The following is a 17,420-nucleotide window of genomic DNA, read 5'->3' as shown; positions in this document are numbered from 1 at the left end:
CCATACTTAACATTGAGTACGCCTCATAATAGCAGGGGTAACTATACGCCGGAAAAACCCGAACGCAAACGACGTAAAAAAATGCGCCGGCCGGACGTACGTTCGTGGATCGCCGTAACAAGCTAATTTGCATACTCAACGCGGAATTAGACGGAAACGCCACCTAGCGGCCGCCGAAAAATTGCACCTAAGATCCGACTGCGTACTAAGACGTATGCCTGTCGGATCGATCCGAGATGCAGTTGTATCTTGTTTTGTAGATACAAAACAAAAATACGACGCGCAAAATTTGAAATTACGCGGCGTATCAAGAGATACGCCGGCGTAATTCTTTTGTGGATCTGGCCCTTGGTCTTTAGTTATACTTTAAGTCTAATGCATCCAAAATCAAATAGCACACACACGTGTATATTGCTTTTCATTTTACATATTTTTTCTCATTTACGTTTGTGCATTGTGTAAAGAGCCTGACTGTGACTATAGGCGAGCAATCAGCAAGCATTTTTTGACTGTTGATTGCATTGATAGCCACTTGGTTGTTTATTATGCGCAAAAGATAATGATAAAAATATTAACCTACTTGCATATAAAATCAAGCTCTTCAGTGTCATCCAAGTCTTCATTTACTTTCATGTTATGGGTATTCTGAGCCATACTGTCTCCCAGGCTGATAAGACAGTTAGCAAAGCCTTTATAAATAGTGTCACAGTTCTTGCTTGTCGCATTTACAGGAATATGATAAACTTCAAGGAAGAGAGAAAGAGAGAGACAAAGCAACAGTTTGATGAGTATGTCAGTTTGATGAGTTATGTAAGTAATTCAGGCATAATATATCAATATCAGAATGTTGTCATAAATAGGATGCATTTAAAGTCCAACTCAATTTAAATCTCTTGTTTTTTGATAAGGCAGGGAAGGCTTAAAAACATTGGGCCAGATTTTCGTAGATTGCCGCATCTCTGCGGCGGCGTAACGTATGTCATTTACGTTACGCCGCCGCAAGTTTTACAGGCAAGTGCTTGATTCACAAAGCACTTGCCTGTAAAGTTGCGGCAGCGTAGCGTAAATCACCCGGCGCAAGCCCGCCCAAATTCAAATTAGCCGGGTAGGGGGCGTATCGCATTTAAATTAAGCGCGTTCCCGCGCCAAACGTAATGCGCATGCGCCGTCCCTAAAATTTCCCGACATGCATTGCGCTAAATGACGTCGCAAGGACGTCATTGGTTTGGACGTGAACGTAAATGGCGTCCAGCCCCATTCACGGACGACTTACGCAAACAACGTAAATTTTTAAATTTTGACGTGGGAACGACGGCCATACTTAACATTGGTTGCCCCTCATATAGCAGGGCCAACCTTACGCCGCGCAAACCCTACGTAAACGTCGTAACTACACTGCGTCGACCGCGCGTATGTTCGGGAATTCGCGTATCTAGCTAATTTGCATACTCAACGGGGAAAACGACGGAGGAGACACCTAGCGGCGAAAAAAAATGCATTTTAGATCAGACAGTGCAAGAGCCCTACGCCTGTCGGATCTAATGGATATCTATGCGTAACTGATTCTAAGAATCAGTCGCATAGATACGACGGCCCAGATTAGGATTTACGATGGCGTACATGGCGTTGCGCCGTCATAAGCCCTTTGAGAATCTGGGCCATTGTCGGGTTCTTAAATCTTTCTTTGTCCCTACTAAAGTGATTTTTTTATCATGTTTTAAATGCTGTCTGTGTTCCTGTTTAACCACTTCCCGACGGCCGTACGACTATTGACGGCCGCGGGGTGGTTCTAAATCTCTGAGCCGCCGTCAATTGACGGCAGCCCCTTTGCTCGTTCCCCGCGCGCGCTCCCGAGCGCGCAGCGGGGAACTGCTGTGCTGGCCGTGTCCCTTGGACACAGCCAATCACAGATCGCCGTGAACGGCCAATCGGAGCGGCCGTTTCCTAGGCGATCTGTGCGGCCAATGAGAGATGATCTCATATGTTTACATATGAGATCATCTCTCATTCCCGGCTCTCGCAGACAGCGGTGCTGTCAGGGGAGAGAGGAGACGGATCTGTGTCTCTTGTACATAGAGACACAGATCGGTCACCTCCCCCAGTCACCCCCCTTCCCCCACAGTTAGAACACTAATTAGGATACACATTTAACCCCTTCCTCACCCCCTAGTGTTAACCCCTTCCCTGCCAGTCACATTTATACAGTAATTAGTGCATATTTATAGCACTGATTGCAGTATAAATATGAATGGCGCCAAAAATGTGTCAAAAGTGTCCGATGTGTCCGCCATAATGTCGCAGTCGCAATAAAAAATCGCAGATCGCCGCCATTACTAGTAAAAAAAATAATAATAAAAAAATAATAATTCTGTCCCTTATTTTGTAGGCGCTCTAACTTTTGCGCAAACCAGTCGCTTATTGCGATTTTTTTTTTTTTTTACTAAAAATATGTAGAATACGTATCGGCCTAGACTGAGGATAAAAAATGTTTTTTTTAAAAAAAAAATTGAGCCATTTATTACAGCAACAAGTAAAACATTTTTATATTTTTTTCAAAATTGTCGCTCTATTTTTGTTTATAGCGCAAAAAATAAAAACCGCAAAGGTGATCAAATACCACCAAAAGAAAGCTCTATTTGTGGGAAAAAAAGGACGTCAATTTTGTTTGGGAGCCACGTCGCACGACCGCGCAATTGTCGGTTAAAGCGACGCAGTGCCGAATCGCAAAAAGTCCTCTGGGCAGGAAGGGGGTTTAAGTGCCCAGTAAGGAAGTGGTTAAGTTATTTCCCTTCGCTATGATACCGAGTTCTTGGGGGACAGAGACAAAATAGGAATTTCATTGGGCATTTACCGTTTATTTTGTTGGAGGGCAAAATATTTTCTTATTAACTACCCCGACACCTTGTATTTGGTCCAATTGTGCAAAACGGCATTCATAAAAAAAAATGGTGAAAAGCCTTTTGGATGTTGCTATGACTAATTACATTTTTAGAAGCATTTTATCAGGGGCATCAGATATTCAAAGGAAGAAATGAATGCACTATACTGACTGCACATTTTTTTACTTATTTTGGATTTTGTTCCACTTGCAATTCAAAACCCCAATTCCAAAAAAGTTGGAACACTGTGTAAAATCTACATAAAAACCGAATGCAATGATTTGCATATCTGATAAACCCATATTTTATTCACAATAGAACATAGAAAACATATTAAATATTTAAACTGAGAAAATATACAATTTTAGTAAAAAGTAAAGGTTATTTTCAAAATTGATGGCGCAACACGCCTCAAAAATGTTTGTACCGTGGCATGTTTACCACTGATAAAGGATTCTTCTGAATTCTTTTTATTTTCCTTGTCAAAAATATTTTATTAAATACAATAAGTTAAATACAATAAATTAAGTACTGTACATTATACAATTCAGAATTATTATATAATATTCATATGTGGTTACAAATAGTGTTGATTAGGATATAAGGAAGTGTGAAAAGTTAAAGAAATTAATTAACAATTATGGGCCAGATCCACGTACCCTGGCGCATATTTCCGTCGGGCGTAGCGTATCTCTGATACACTACGCCGCCGTAACTTACATTTTTTTGTATCCTCAAAGAATGCGCACCGTAAGTTACGGCGGCGTAGTGTAAATTTGGCGGCGTAAGGGCGCGCAATTCAAATGGATGTGATGGGGGCGTGTTTTATGTAAATACATCTTGACGATTACGTTTTTTTTCAACTGCGCATGCGCCGTCCGTGGGGGTATCCCAGTGCGCATGCTCAAAATGAAACCGGAACAAGCCAATGTTTACGACGGTGACGTCATTCTACGCAAATCCCTATTCGCGAACGACTTATGCAAACGACGTAACATTTTCAAAATTCGACGCGGGAACGACGGCCATACTTAACATAGGATACGCCTCATATAGCAGGGGTAACTATACGCCGGAAAAAGCCGAACGCAAACGACGTAAAAAAATGCGCCGGACGTACGTTCGTGGATTGCCGTATCTAGCTAATTTGCATACTCGACGCGGAATTCGACGGAAACGCCACCTAGCGGCCAGCGTAAATATGCACTTACGATCCGACGGTGTACTAAGATGTACGCCTGTCGGATCGATCCCTCATTCAGTCGTATCTTGTTTTGTAGATACAAAACAAAGATACGACGTGGGAACTTTGAAATTACGTGGCGTATCAATAGATACGCTGGCGTAATTAGTTTGTGGATCTGGCCCTATGGGCCAAATTCTCAAAAGAGATACGCAGACTTAACTCAAGTTTTCTAAATTTACACGGCGCGTATCTTTGCGCACGATCTTCAAAACGAATTAAGCCCAGATTTCCGTATTTTCAGCCGTACCTAAATTAGTTACACCTGCGCATCCCCGGGCGCAAATTACGCTAGTCTCACCGCTGTTTTTGATAGGCAAAGATGCAAATGAGGGAGTTAGGGCGATTCTCAAAATTAAGTGTGTGCGCCGTATTTTCCGCCCTGTGCGCACCTGTTAGTTTCCCTGACTAAATTTCCACATTATAAAACCAGCCCTAATTTTACACATGCCGTGGAAGGGTTTGCTGTAGGTAGTGACTAGAGCTATAGTTGAGAAGGATCTGTCTTTAAAAATGCCAGGGGCATCTATGATTCTGACGGCACTTGCCGCCTTACAGGCACAAAGGAGGAGGAGGGCACAGAGGAGGAGGATGAGGGCACAGGCGAGAGTTTATCGGCCACGGCGTGATCTTTTCCAAATGCCAGATTATGAGGTGTATGGCAACTACAGGTTTGATAGGGAAGCCATCCTGGAGATCACCCAACTACTTCAGGAGGATCTCATCACCCCAATCATACGCTCCCATGCCCTGACACCTCTACATAAAGTGATGGCAACCCTCCATTTTTTATCCAGTGGCTCATTCCAGCATGCATCTGGAGGTCTGGCTGGGATGGTGCAGTCGACAATGAGCCGATGTGTCCATCAGGTGGTCCCTGCCATACTGCGGCGCATGACCAATCAATTTGTGAAGCCCACCCAGGAGGAGCAGCGTCTGCAAGCCATGACTGACTTCTACAGCATTGCTGGCTTCCCAAGGACCATCGGGGCGATAGACTGCACCCATGTGGCACTACAGCCCCCCCATGAAACTGAACACCTGTTCAGAAACAGGAAAGGCTGGCATTCGATCAACGTCCAGATGATTGTAGATGCCCATGGCCTCATCTGGCACGTTTGTGCCAAGTTTCCAGGGTCGTGCCACGACAGCTTCATTCTACGGCAGACCAAGATCTCCCAAGACTTGGAGCAGAATGTGTATGGAGACAGCTGGCTGATTGGTGAGTGACATTGGTGTCAGGTATGCCCCCCCCATGATGCAGACATCACAAGGGGCACATGCATGACTAATATCCTCCTGTCTTTTCCCTTACAGGTGACTCTGGATATGCGTTGGGACCCCACCTGATGACCCCCTTTAGGAACCCCCAAACACCCGGAGAACGGAAATTCAACGAGGTGCACATCCAGACCCGGGCAATAGTAGAGCGGACATTTGGCCTTCTCAAGTCCAGATTCAGATGCCTTGACAAGACTGGGGGTACACTCTTGTATTCCCCAGACTTTGTCTGTCAAATTATTGGGGCATGTTGCATCCTCCATAATTTTTCTCTGAGAAGGGGCCTGCATGTTGAGTTATGTCCTGACCTAACCCCCCACCCAGGCAATCCTCCCCCCCCAAACCCCTCTACCCGGTCTGCTGAGGGCCAGGCAATAAGGAGACAACTGGCTGAAGGCATCTTTGCCCAGTAAATGGACCCTAATTATCTTTATTTTTTTGCTTTGCCAAGAATAAATCACATAGATTATGTTACCTAATGACCCCATCCTTAAACCCGCACTTCCAGATAGGCCACAGGTCATTTTTAAAGGGAGCTCCATCTATTAGAAATAGAGTGGCACCAAATATTTTGGATCCCCCCCCATCAAGAGAGGTTTTTTCGAGTATATCATGGGGTTTTATCAATGTAGAAAATGTAGAGTATGTACATTAAGTGGATGTAACCACAGACATACTCAAAAATTCATTTCCTCTAGCACTGGACTTGAGTTTGAAATAAAGTCTTTCATTACGTGATCCACCGAAATAGTTGTCTATCTGCTCCAATGCCCTTGCAGGCTTCAATACGAGGTCAGAATCAAACGACCCTTGCGTGTGAGACTAAACAAGCACATAACTAACATCCTCACAGGTTTTCCAAAACACCCAGTCTCTTTGCACTATTTGGAGGCTCATGACAAAAACCCAGATAAAACCATCTTTCTAGGGATAGATAAATATGCTCCACAGTGGAGAAGTGACTCAATGGTGCATAGTATATCCAGGCTAGAAATGGCCTGGATCCACAAAATTAAGTGTTTTACTCCATTTGGCTTCAATGTTGAGGTTGACCTTAACACATTCATTGATAACTTGTGATTATTTACAATCGGTTGATAATGTAATAATTAGGGTTGTAATAATCGGGACCGATACCGAGTATTAGCGGGAGTACTCGTACTCCCGCTAATACCGCCGATACTAGAATAGAATACTTCCCCCCTCCGTGACCCCCCGCCGCCGCTACCGCCACCAACGCCGCCGCTACAACGTTAATCACCGCGGCGCGGGGAACATTACAGACAGCTTTCGTTTGAATAGCTGTTTTCCCCGCCGCGCATAGACACTCCCCCTTGGATGGATCTGTCCAATCGTGAGCAAGAGGGAGTGTCTATGCGCGGCAGGGAAAACAGTTGTTCAAACGAACGCTGTCTGTAATGTTCCCGCGCCGCGATGATTAACAGTAGGTACAGGGGACATGGCTGCATATACGGGGGACATGGCTGGACATACGGGGGACATGGCTGGACATACGGGGGACATGGCTGGACATACGGGGGACATGGCTGGACATACGGGGGACATGGCTGGACATACGGGGGACATGGCTGGACATACGGGGGACATGGCTGGACATACGGGGGACATGGCTGGACTTACGGGGGACATGGCTGGACTTACGGGGGACATGGCTGGACTTACGGGGGACATGGCTGGACTTACGGGGGACATGGCTGGACATACGGGGGACATGGCTGGACATACAGTGGACATGGCTGGACATACAGGGGACATGGCTGGACATACAGGGGACATGGCTGGACATACAGGGGACATGGCTGGACATACAGGGGACATGGCTGGACATACAGGGGACATGGCTGTATATACAGGGGACATGGCTGGACATACAGGGAACATGGCTGTATATACAGGGGACATGGCTGGACATACAGGGGACATGGCTGGACATACAGGGGACATGGCTGGACATACAGGGGACATGGCTGTATATACAGGGGACATGGCTGTTTATACAGGGGACATGGCTGTATATACAGGGGACATGGCTGTATATACAGGGGACATGGCTGTCTCTGAAGAAGACCTTCAAAGGTCGAAACGTTCGTTAGATTTTTTTTACTACAATGCACATTTTTGACTGTATAAACATTGTTTGTGTACTGCTTGTTATACATTTATGTAAACGCTGTTTGTGTACTTGATACAACTCATGCTCCATCCATTTATGCTACCCAATTTTTGTCCACGTTTTGACATGTGAATAAACACAACTTTTTTATTACATGGTATTACCTCTTTCCTTTTGAGCTGCGCAATAACCCCATTTGGGAAAATTCTTTTCATCATTTTTATCGGGGTGAGCAGCCACATTCTCTCCACCATAGTGTCCTGTCTCTTTTCTAGCTATTTTTGGGTGGTTAAACACCCGTTCCCTCCTTTTTGACACTGTGGAGATAAAGCATGAGTTGTACGGTACTGACTAAATAGCGGTGATTTTTTGGAGCTTGCAATATTAGTTTATAATTCTTTTTCATTCTACCTATCTCCCTCTTCTCCTTAAAATGAGTCAATATCAGGGCAACGAGTGGGTCAACCTTATGCAGGGATATGAATCCTCCTTTGAACAAGTTGACCAAGTAGAAACTCAAATTTCTTCTCTTATGAATAAGCTGCAGAGGGTCCTGGAGAAAAAATGCTCACTCCACTGGCACATCAAAACCTTTGATAGATACATCAAAGAAAAAATTAACCCGTTTGGTCTAAGAGTGCAAATTTTTCCTAATAAGGATTTAATTAGTAGCACATGCAAAGCGGAATGGGAAAACAATCATAAACTATGTTCAGAAGAAATGATGGCAATTTTTTCTCGTGAATATTCCAGACAAATCGCCTCACTAGACGTAGAAATTGGCAATTTGGAGAACCAACTATCACTTCATACCCAAAATGCTTTGTCGGTGGAATTGAGCACCAATCTCCGAGACCATTTGGCAGCTTACAATAGAAACATCCTACAAGAAAAAGAACTTAAATTTTGGCGTGATAAATTTGCTTTTTCGGAAGAAAAGGCATACAAATGGAATGCCCAACCCAAAAAACGTTATAATAAACGGGACCAACAGGGCACAACTGGCACCTCCAAGTCCAATAATTCTCAAGCCCCCTCACAGGGTCAAACTCAACCCCCGACTCAGAAAAGTCGAGAAAAAAGAAAGGTTACTTTTCCAACCGAGGCTCAAAAAAAGGCTCATCTGATAACACAAATCATACCATCAAGAGTACCTTAGATGATGGCAATAAGGATCCTTCTGATCCCCTGCCACCTAAAAAACAAACAACAATACCAACCACTGATGAACTGGATCTGAATACATCAGGTCCTAGTGGCATACTCAATGGCACGACAACATCAACAGTATCAAAAGTCCATAAATCTTTAAACCCCTTACGGGGCCCCGGCTCTCCCCCACTAACCAGAAGTGGGAGGGGCCTGGACCCCTTTGTGGTACGGATGCCCTCCAACACTCAAATGTAATTAACCTGTCGTCACACATTTTGACAAACGTGGAAATTCAGGTAATTTCCCGAGGTTTAACATTCTGTCCGGAGGAGAATTTTAATCTTTTTGAGGTTATCACTGATGTACACCTTTTTGCCAGGAAACTCCTGCTCAAATTAATACACTCTAAAGTGGAAACCTGCTCAGATAGTATGGATGGGTCGGATCTGAGTATGCAGGAGTTTAAAGCTCTCCGGGATCTAACCCATCTTTATGAAGAAAGTAATTTTATTGATCTAATTGACCAACTTGACTTGGACACCTTACTCGAGGAGGTGGACAAGTCCAGTGTCAATCCACCTATTACTTTCAAGAAACCATCTCAAACATGCCCTCCTTTAAACATCAATGCTAATATATCTACTTTTGTAAAACAGACCATTAGGGATCTTACCAAACTACCCCTTTACAAACTAAAGCCGAGGAACCTGTCCTCCAGCGAAAATGAGGCACTGTCCGCTCTTGCGGACAATGCCTCATTTATAGTCAAACCCTCAGACAAAGGGGGTAACATTGTCCTCATGGACAATTGTGACTATATCACCATGTGTGAAACTATTTTGGCCAATACTAATTGGTACAAACAGATTTCTGTCTTGTCTATTCGCCAATACCTGGCTAATTTTTACACACTTGTGGATAAGGCCTTAGCAGACCATATAATTTCAGGATATATGTTTGATTTCATCCGTACAAAACACCCCAAGATTGCAACTTTTTACTGCCTTCCAAAAATTCAAACAAAAAAATCCCCCGCCAGGAAGACCGATAGTCTCCGGCAATGGGTCTATATCCGAAAATTTAAGTCGTGTGGTGGACAGTTATCTACAGCCTTATGTCATACTATTACCCTCTTATGTAAAGGATACGATCCACCTTTTACAGATTACGGATGAGGTTTCTGTCTCTGAGGACTCTATTTTGGTTGCCATTGACGTCGAGGCACTGTACAGCAGTATACCCCATGATTTGGGGATTGATGCTGTACGTCAGTGCCTGACTCATGGCCACCTCCACGATCATACGCTTGATGAATTTCTAGTAAATTCTCTCCAATATATATTGCAACACAATTGTTTTTCTTTCAACCGCTCCCACTACCTCCAGGTGCAAGGCGTAGCGATGGGGACATGTTGTGCCCCATCCTACGCCAATCTGTACCTGGGGGAGTGGGAGCGGCTACTCCCATATGACCAGACTCTCGTCGAATATCTGAGCCACATCAAGATGTGGCGAAGATATATCGACGACATTCTGGTCATATGGGAAGGCCCTGAGGCCCTACTTTTGCAATTTTTTGACCTTCTAAATTGCAATAAATATAATTTAACTTTTACAATGACACATGACAGAAACAGTATCACTTTTTTGGATGCGAGACTTTACATCGACGCCAGTCGACATCTTTGCAGCACGTTGTTCCGCAAAAAAACAGCGGGAAATACGGTGCTTCACGCTGAGAGTTCCCACCCGCTCCCCTTAAAAAATTCTATACCCTTCGGGCAATACCTGCGACTGCGTCGCAACTGCTCGAACAATGCACTCTTCTTTGAAGAAGCTGGCAAGCTTCAGGCTCGACTCCTCTGTCGAGGTTACAGCCGGAAGTGTCTACGAAAGGCGTTTAATAAAGTCCATCTCCTCCCTAGACACACTCTCCTATACAAAGTGAAGCCTTTGCCCAAGTCAGATACAGACATTACTCGAATCATTTTACGATTTTCACGCCAACATAAACTTATCCAACAAATTTTCTCCAAAAATTGGACCATCCTCACCGATGATCCAAAAATCAAGGCTTTGATTGCAGACCATCCCTCTGTTACCTTCAAACGTGCCAGTTCGATCAAAGATCGTCTGGTACAAAGTGAATACAGGGATGCTGCCAAAAAGACTAAACATTGCCCCATCCTGGGCACTTTCCCTTGTGGCCATTTCTCACATTGCCCACTCATCAAAAAGGCGAAGACCTTTCGACTTCCAAATGGGGATATTTTTAAACCCTTACATTTTTCCAACTGTCAAACTCAGGGCATTGTCTACCTCATGGAATGCGAATTTGGTGCTTTCTATGTCGGTAAGACAAAACAGGAGTTCTGGCGAAGGATAGCCAAACATACCTATAGCATGCAAATAGGCAACTTCCATCTCCCCATTGGGAGACATGCAGTCTTTCAACATAATTATACAGTACCCAAGGTTACCTTTACTGCTCTCTACAGAATCCACATTCCTGATAGAGGCGGAGATTGGAACAAAACCTTGCTGCAACATGAGCAGCGATGGATTTTTCGATTGCAGGCTACCACTCTGCCAGGGCTTAATGAATCGGTCTCTTTTGCCCCTTTCCTTAAGGGATTTGTATCCGGGAAGACGCAGTAAATACCACACATATGCGGTCTTTCCTCCAATCCCCTGGGAAAATCTTTCATATCCATCTTTTGCTTGATTTATGTTTAGTATGCGTGCTGGAATTTCTTTGGTATCTGTCACCCTGTTATTTCATGCTTTTTTAGAATAATACTTTAATTAATTTGGAATATACCTGTAGTACACATGTACATAAGGACAAGTATGGGATGTCAATTATGTTTAGAATATACATGTATGTTGTGATAGGGTCACCAGTGTTTTTGTAATTATGTGTATTAAAATATGGAACTGTATATATTCTTAGGACTATATATGTGTTTGCTCTCATGTTTCTGAAATCTATTTATAAGTAATTCCTTTTTCCTGGAGTATTCCCTCTCCCCTTTTCCCTATGACATGTCTCTTTGTTTGGCTGGTCTAGGATGCTCCCCTCCTTTCCCCAGGTTGTGGCAGCTGCCACTCATGTGGGCGTCCCGTCCACCGCCCAGCAGGGTGAGACAATAGCGCAATTCGTTGCGCTATAGCAATTCCCCACATGATGGCGACAGTGCACGGCCGCCGCGTGTGGGGTGCGCATTCTCCCCCTGCTGGTGGCATGTACGCACCGCCCTCACACCCAGTGGCGTGCAACGCGCGTGCGCGGCGGGTCCGCGTGCATGCGGTGACATCACATCCTCACGTGGGATGGTGGGGGCGGCGGCTGTAAGCCGACGACGCTGGCGTGCGTACACGCCGAGGAGACCACCGCCGCCATGCACCTGGCTTTACCAGGTGCGTTTTTTTTTCGTTGCGCTATAGCAATTCCCCACATGATGGCGACATTTTTTTTTTTTCGTTGCGCTATAGCAATTCCCCACATGATGGCGACATTTTTTTTTTTTTTTGGGACCCTGACCCACCAGAGTGGGTGTGGAACGTTGTGCTTGATTAGGCAGAGGGGCGGATCGACCGCAGCCCCCTCAGGTGGTACTCGTTCCTTCCCCCCCCTCCCCTCTCCACAGGTGGTACTTGTTTCTTCATTCCCTACAATTAGGCTAGATGCACTCTATTTATTCTGGCCTTACCTGCTGGTTTGGAAGGATCTTGCTTGGTACTTCCAACTACTAGCATATTGGTGGCCTCTATGCTATAGGTGAGTTTTATTTTTTACATCCTTTTTCTGGCCAAACTTTTTGGCTTCTCTGGTTTCATTCCAAAAATGACCCTTTTTACTCTTATATTTTAGAAGGAATCACCTTGTCTGCTTGCTGCTGCTATTTATATCCCAGCAGCTTTTGTATCTGACACCAGTGATCTCTGCTCAGGAAGTCTTCTAGTTTCTTTTAATTCCCAACTGAATCTCTACAATTCAAAGGTACAGCTCTCTCCCCCCCCCCCACTCACCCTTATCCTTGATGCGTTTTTATCATCAGGTGTTTGCCATTCACTGTTACATTTTGTCCAGCTGCCCTCACTTCAATATATCCTGCATTTTCCGTTCCCCATGTGTCTTCACTTGTCTCCATTCCCATCCTTTTTGCTTTAGTTTATATAATTCCTTTTCTGCACTGTCACCCCCCCATTCTCCTCTTTCCCCAGTCCATTTCCCCACACCGTTGCCTACTTTTCACTTCTTGTTTCTGTACCTTCACCCCTCACTTTTTCATTTTCCCTCCTTGTCCTTCTCATTTTCCTTTCTCCCGTCTCTTTGTTTTACATTTGTGTTTTCCTATCAGCTAATTCTCACTTCCGCATTCTTGCGGCTGATGCATGTTTATTTGTGCCTCCCTAGGTCATTCACTTCAATCACTCACCGCCATCTCCACTGTTTTTTCATTCCTTTTCACTACCTCTCACTTCTCCCCTCACCTCACTCCAATCTACTCCCATCACCCCCATTTCCTTCACTCCTCATTCTTTTGTTCCCTCTTACCCTCTTTTTTCTTTTTCCATTTCCCTTTTATGTTCTTCTTCATTCTCCTTTTGTCCTTGGGGAGACACTTGTTTCCGTATTCTAGAGACTATTATTTTATCTTAGTACTCTTGAGCACTTCTTTTCATTATAGCCTGTGACGGCTATCTACATTCACCGTCACTTCTCACCTCAGAGCCCCAATAACTTTTTAATAACTCGTGCCACTACATATGTATGTAGACATCCAGAATATCAATTTTACTATTCTGTTTACAGGCTTCTTTATTAAACCTCCTCGTTCCACCGACGTTCCCCTACCCCTCCTGGTTCCTATATGGTCATTCCATCTTGGCCCCATAATTTTTGGGGGTGACCTCTTGTGGTGTTGAGCGGGGTGTTTCACAGTATGTGGACAGCTGTTTTTTCTGCCTGGGATGGAAGCTATCCTTATTAGACGGCCTGATGCTGCCGTTTGGACTGCAGCACATCATTGAGACACATCATCAAGGTGAAGGAATTAATAATTAAAAATTAAAAAATTTATTTAAGATACTTTTGTTTGCAATGTTGCACACGAATTTGCTTAATTTTTTGACTTTTTGCTTTCATTACATCCTTTTGCACACTGCTCCTCTAGCCAAAGGGCTTTTTGTAAAACCAACAATGTATCTCTTATTACCTAAACTATGATCATGAGATGTCTAACCACTATATGTTCCTTTCCAGCCACACAAACTCTCTGAAGAAGACCTTCAAAGGTCGAAACGTTCGTTAGATTGTTTTTACTACAATGCACATTTTTGACTGTATAAACATTGTTTGTGTACTGCTTGTTATACATTTATGTAAACGCTGTTTGTGTACTTGATACAACTCATGCTCCATCCATTTATGCTACCCAATTTTTGTCCACTTTTTAACATGTGAATAAACACAAACTTTTTTATTACATGGTATTACCTCTTTCCTTTTGAGCTGCGCAATAACCCCATTTGGGAAAATTCTTTTCATGGCTGTATATACAGGGGACATGGCTGGACATACAGGGGACATGGCTGTATATATGGGGACATGGCTGGACATACGGGGGACATGGCTGGACATACGGGGGACATGGCTGGACATACGGGGGACATGGCTGGACATACGGGGGACATGGCTGGACATACAGGGGACATGGCTGGACATTCAAGGGACATGGCTGTATATACGGGGGACATGGCTGTATATACGGGGGACATGGCTGGACATACGGGGGACATGGCTGGACATACGGGGGACATGGCTGGACATACGGGGGACATGGCTGGACATACGGGGGACATGGCTGGACATACGGGGGACATGGCTGGGGACATGGCTGGACATACAGGGGACATGGCTGGACATACAGGGGACATGGCTGGATATACAGGGGACATGGCTGGACATACAGGGGACATGGCTGGACATACAGGGGACATGGCTGTATATACAGGGGACATGGCTGTATATACAGGGGACATGGCTGTATATACAGGGGACATGGCTGGACATACAGGGGACATGGCTGGACATACAGGGGACATGGCTGGACATACAGGGGACATGGCTGTATATACAGGGGACATGGCTGTATATACAGGGGACATGGCTGTATATACAGGGGACATGGCTGGACATACAGGGGACATGGCTGGACATACAGGGGACATGGCTGTATATACAGGGGACATGGCTGGACATACAGGGGACATGGCTGGACATACAGGGGACATGGCTGTATATACGGGGGACATGGCTGTATATACGGGGGACATGGCTGTATATACAGGGGACATGGCTGTATATACGGGGGACATGGCTGTATATACGGGGGACATGGCTGTATATACGGGGGACATGGCTGGATATGTGGGGGACATGGCTGGATATGTGGGGGACATGGCTGCAATATGTGGGGGACATGGCTGAAATATGTGGGGGACATGGCTGCATATGTGGGGGGACATGGCTGCATTTGGGGACACATTTAAAAAAAAGTATCGGTATTCGGTATCGGCGAGTACATAAAAAAAAGTATCGGTACTTGTACTCAGTCCTAAAAAAGTGGTATCGGGACAACCCTAGTAATAATTATTATTATTCTTACATCTTTCCTCTTATTGATGTACACTTGGTGTGACTTTGAGACTTTGCTACTAATTGTTACACAAATATCATGCATGAATTTATACTATATGCATTGGTACATATATATATATATATATATATATATATATATATATATATATATATATATATTTTTTTTAATTTTTATTCATGTATACAATTTTTTATAATTTGTTTTTATATTTTACACCTTATTGATTATTATGTAATTTTATTTATTTCTGTGTGTGTGTGTGTGTGTGTGTGTATATATATATATATATATATATATATGTTTTTATAAGATTTTGGAGTAACATTCAATTGCATTCTCCTATTTAGCCAGTGGAGGCGCAATATCTCCCTTTACATATATCATAGGCTGGTGTATTTCCAGCCTGTGTAACCACATCTTAGTTAGTAATTTCAAATTCTCTAGTCCTAATTTAGTCGATTTATATTTTTTGTGTCTTACATCTCTCCAATATGGTTATTCCTATTTGGATATTCTGTTCGATCGTATTGCCATCTCAGTCACATCGAGGCGTGGTTCCCGTTGTTTCCTTTATATGTGATGCGTCAGTGCATCACCTGATCCCCTGTGACGACGTCTTTGTGAGACAAAACGATTGTCGGGAGGTTGACGCGCTGGCGTCTTTGCCCATAGGATGGGTGTCCACTTGCCGGCCGGCTCTTTGTTTTTAATTGTGATTTTATTCAGATGCTTTTCCGCTGAGATTGAGGTGACCGGTCTGCATTCGTTCGGATTACCAGTGTTCATCTCCCTGTCGTACGACCAATGCCAGCTGAGAGTATGGGTGATTTCCAGGCTCATATAGCCTGCGTTTTGGTAAGCAGGCTTATACATCTGGTGTAGGGGCACGTTTGATATTGGTGTCATCATAGGCTTCTTTTCACGTTCCTACTATTGTGGACTTATTTTGGTTTGACATATATTAGGATTTTTTTTCCCTTTCTGCTGCCATTCTATTGTTGGCAATTGGACTTCCATGTTAAACAATTATATGGTTTATATTCACACTTATGCACTTAGTGTGTTATTCATATTTTCTATTTAAGATACTTTCCACAGTTTTTATTTACATGTTGGTTTATAGCGCAGTTTCCATATTTTCTTTTATAGTGCTATAGTGCCTGCAAAGCGCCCCAGTGTAAAAGCAGCATTAGAAAGCATTGCCTAGGAGAACTCTTAACCCCTTGATCACCCCTGGTGTTAACCCCTTTCCTGCACGGGGCCATTTATACAGTGACAGTGGGTAAAAAGGAAAGGGAAAGTAGAAAATTTGCACTAGGTGAAAAAGTGTGTGTGAATAAATGAATCTGAAAATTAATACAAATAGTCCCTAACGGACGTCCTGCTGCTAGACACTACAACCTTGATATAAGGTGCAAGAAAAATATGTACAAAAAGTGTAGCGCTGGAATAAATATAAAACCATACGTTGCAATGGGTGAAAAACAATGTGAAAAAAAAGTATAAATATCAAGATCAAAAATCAATCAATAGTGATAACCAGTCCACATGTGAGAGAATCAATTGATAATAGATGCAGTCCACAAGTGAAAAAACTCCCAAAAAGGAAAGCTTCAATGAGTTCAAAGTAAACATCCAATGTGAGAAAAAATATACGTAGAATCCAATACGTGAAGATGCCCGTCACCAAAGGATAAATCCAAGGCTTACCAGATAGCCAGTGACCGCCCTTCTCAGGGGGGTCAGACAGGCTAAGTAGATGTTCTCGCAGGAATGTTATGGAATCCTTCCATCTGTCCTGAATCGAGAGGTTCAAATCCAAATTCCCGAACAGGGTCAGAGTGTGATCCACAGATTATTTCCGGGATGTAGTGTGCATACACCCGATGGTGCAAAATTATTGAGGCCCGATGAAAAAGAGAAATACATTTCCCATAGTGCAGGCGTTCAAATAATTTATTAAAACAAAATAGATAAAAGGGAAGAGTACAAAAATGTTCTCTCAACAGAGAATAAAATAATCCTTGCAAGGAGAAAAAGCAAAAGCTCCGTAATGTGTCAGT

At 43.7% G+C, this 17,420-nt stretch overlaps 1 protein-coding gene and 1 long non-coding RNA gene across 2 annotated transcripts in view; one reads left to right on the top strand and one right to left on the bottom strand.

Annotated features, from left to right (window-relative positions):
• NRN1L (neuritin 1 like) overlaps positions 1 to 17,420 on the bottom strand; it is a 132,122-nt gene that overhangs the window by 71,953 nt on the left and 42,749 nt on the right. The window contains exon 2 of the mRNA XM_040328761.1: positions 581 to 743. Coding sequence (XP_040184695.1) covers positions 581 to 743 — 163 coding nt within the window. The remainder of the gene's footprint in view (positions 1 to 580; positions 744 to 17,420) is intronic.
• On the top strand, positions 12,360 to 13,996 carry LOC120917465. The gene is made up of 4 exons (XR_005744206.1): positions 12,360 to 12,470; positions 12,564 to 12,692; positions 13,509 to 13,740; positions 13,959 to 13,996. It is a non-coding gene; the product is annotated as an uncharacterized LOC120917465 (long non-coding RNA).

The sequence above is a fragment of the Rana temporaria genome, chromosome 11 (assembly GCF_905171775.1).
Source record: "Rana temporaria chromosome 11, aRanTem1.1, whole genome shotgun sequence".
Lineage (NCBI taxonomy): Eukaryota > Metazoa > Chordata > Amphibia > Anura > Ranidae > Rana > Rana temporaria.
Note: the sequence above shows the minus strand (reverse complement) of the source record. Positions and strands in the feature narration are given on the sequence as shown.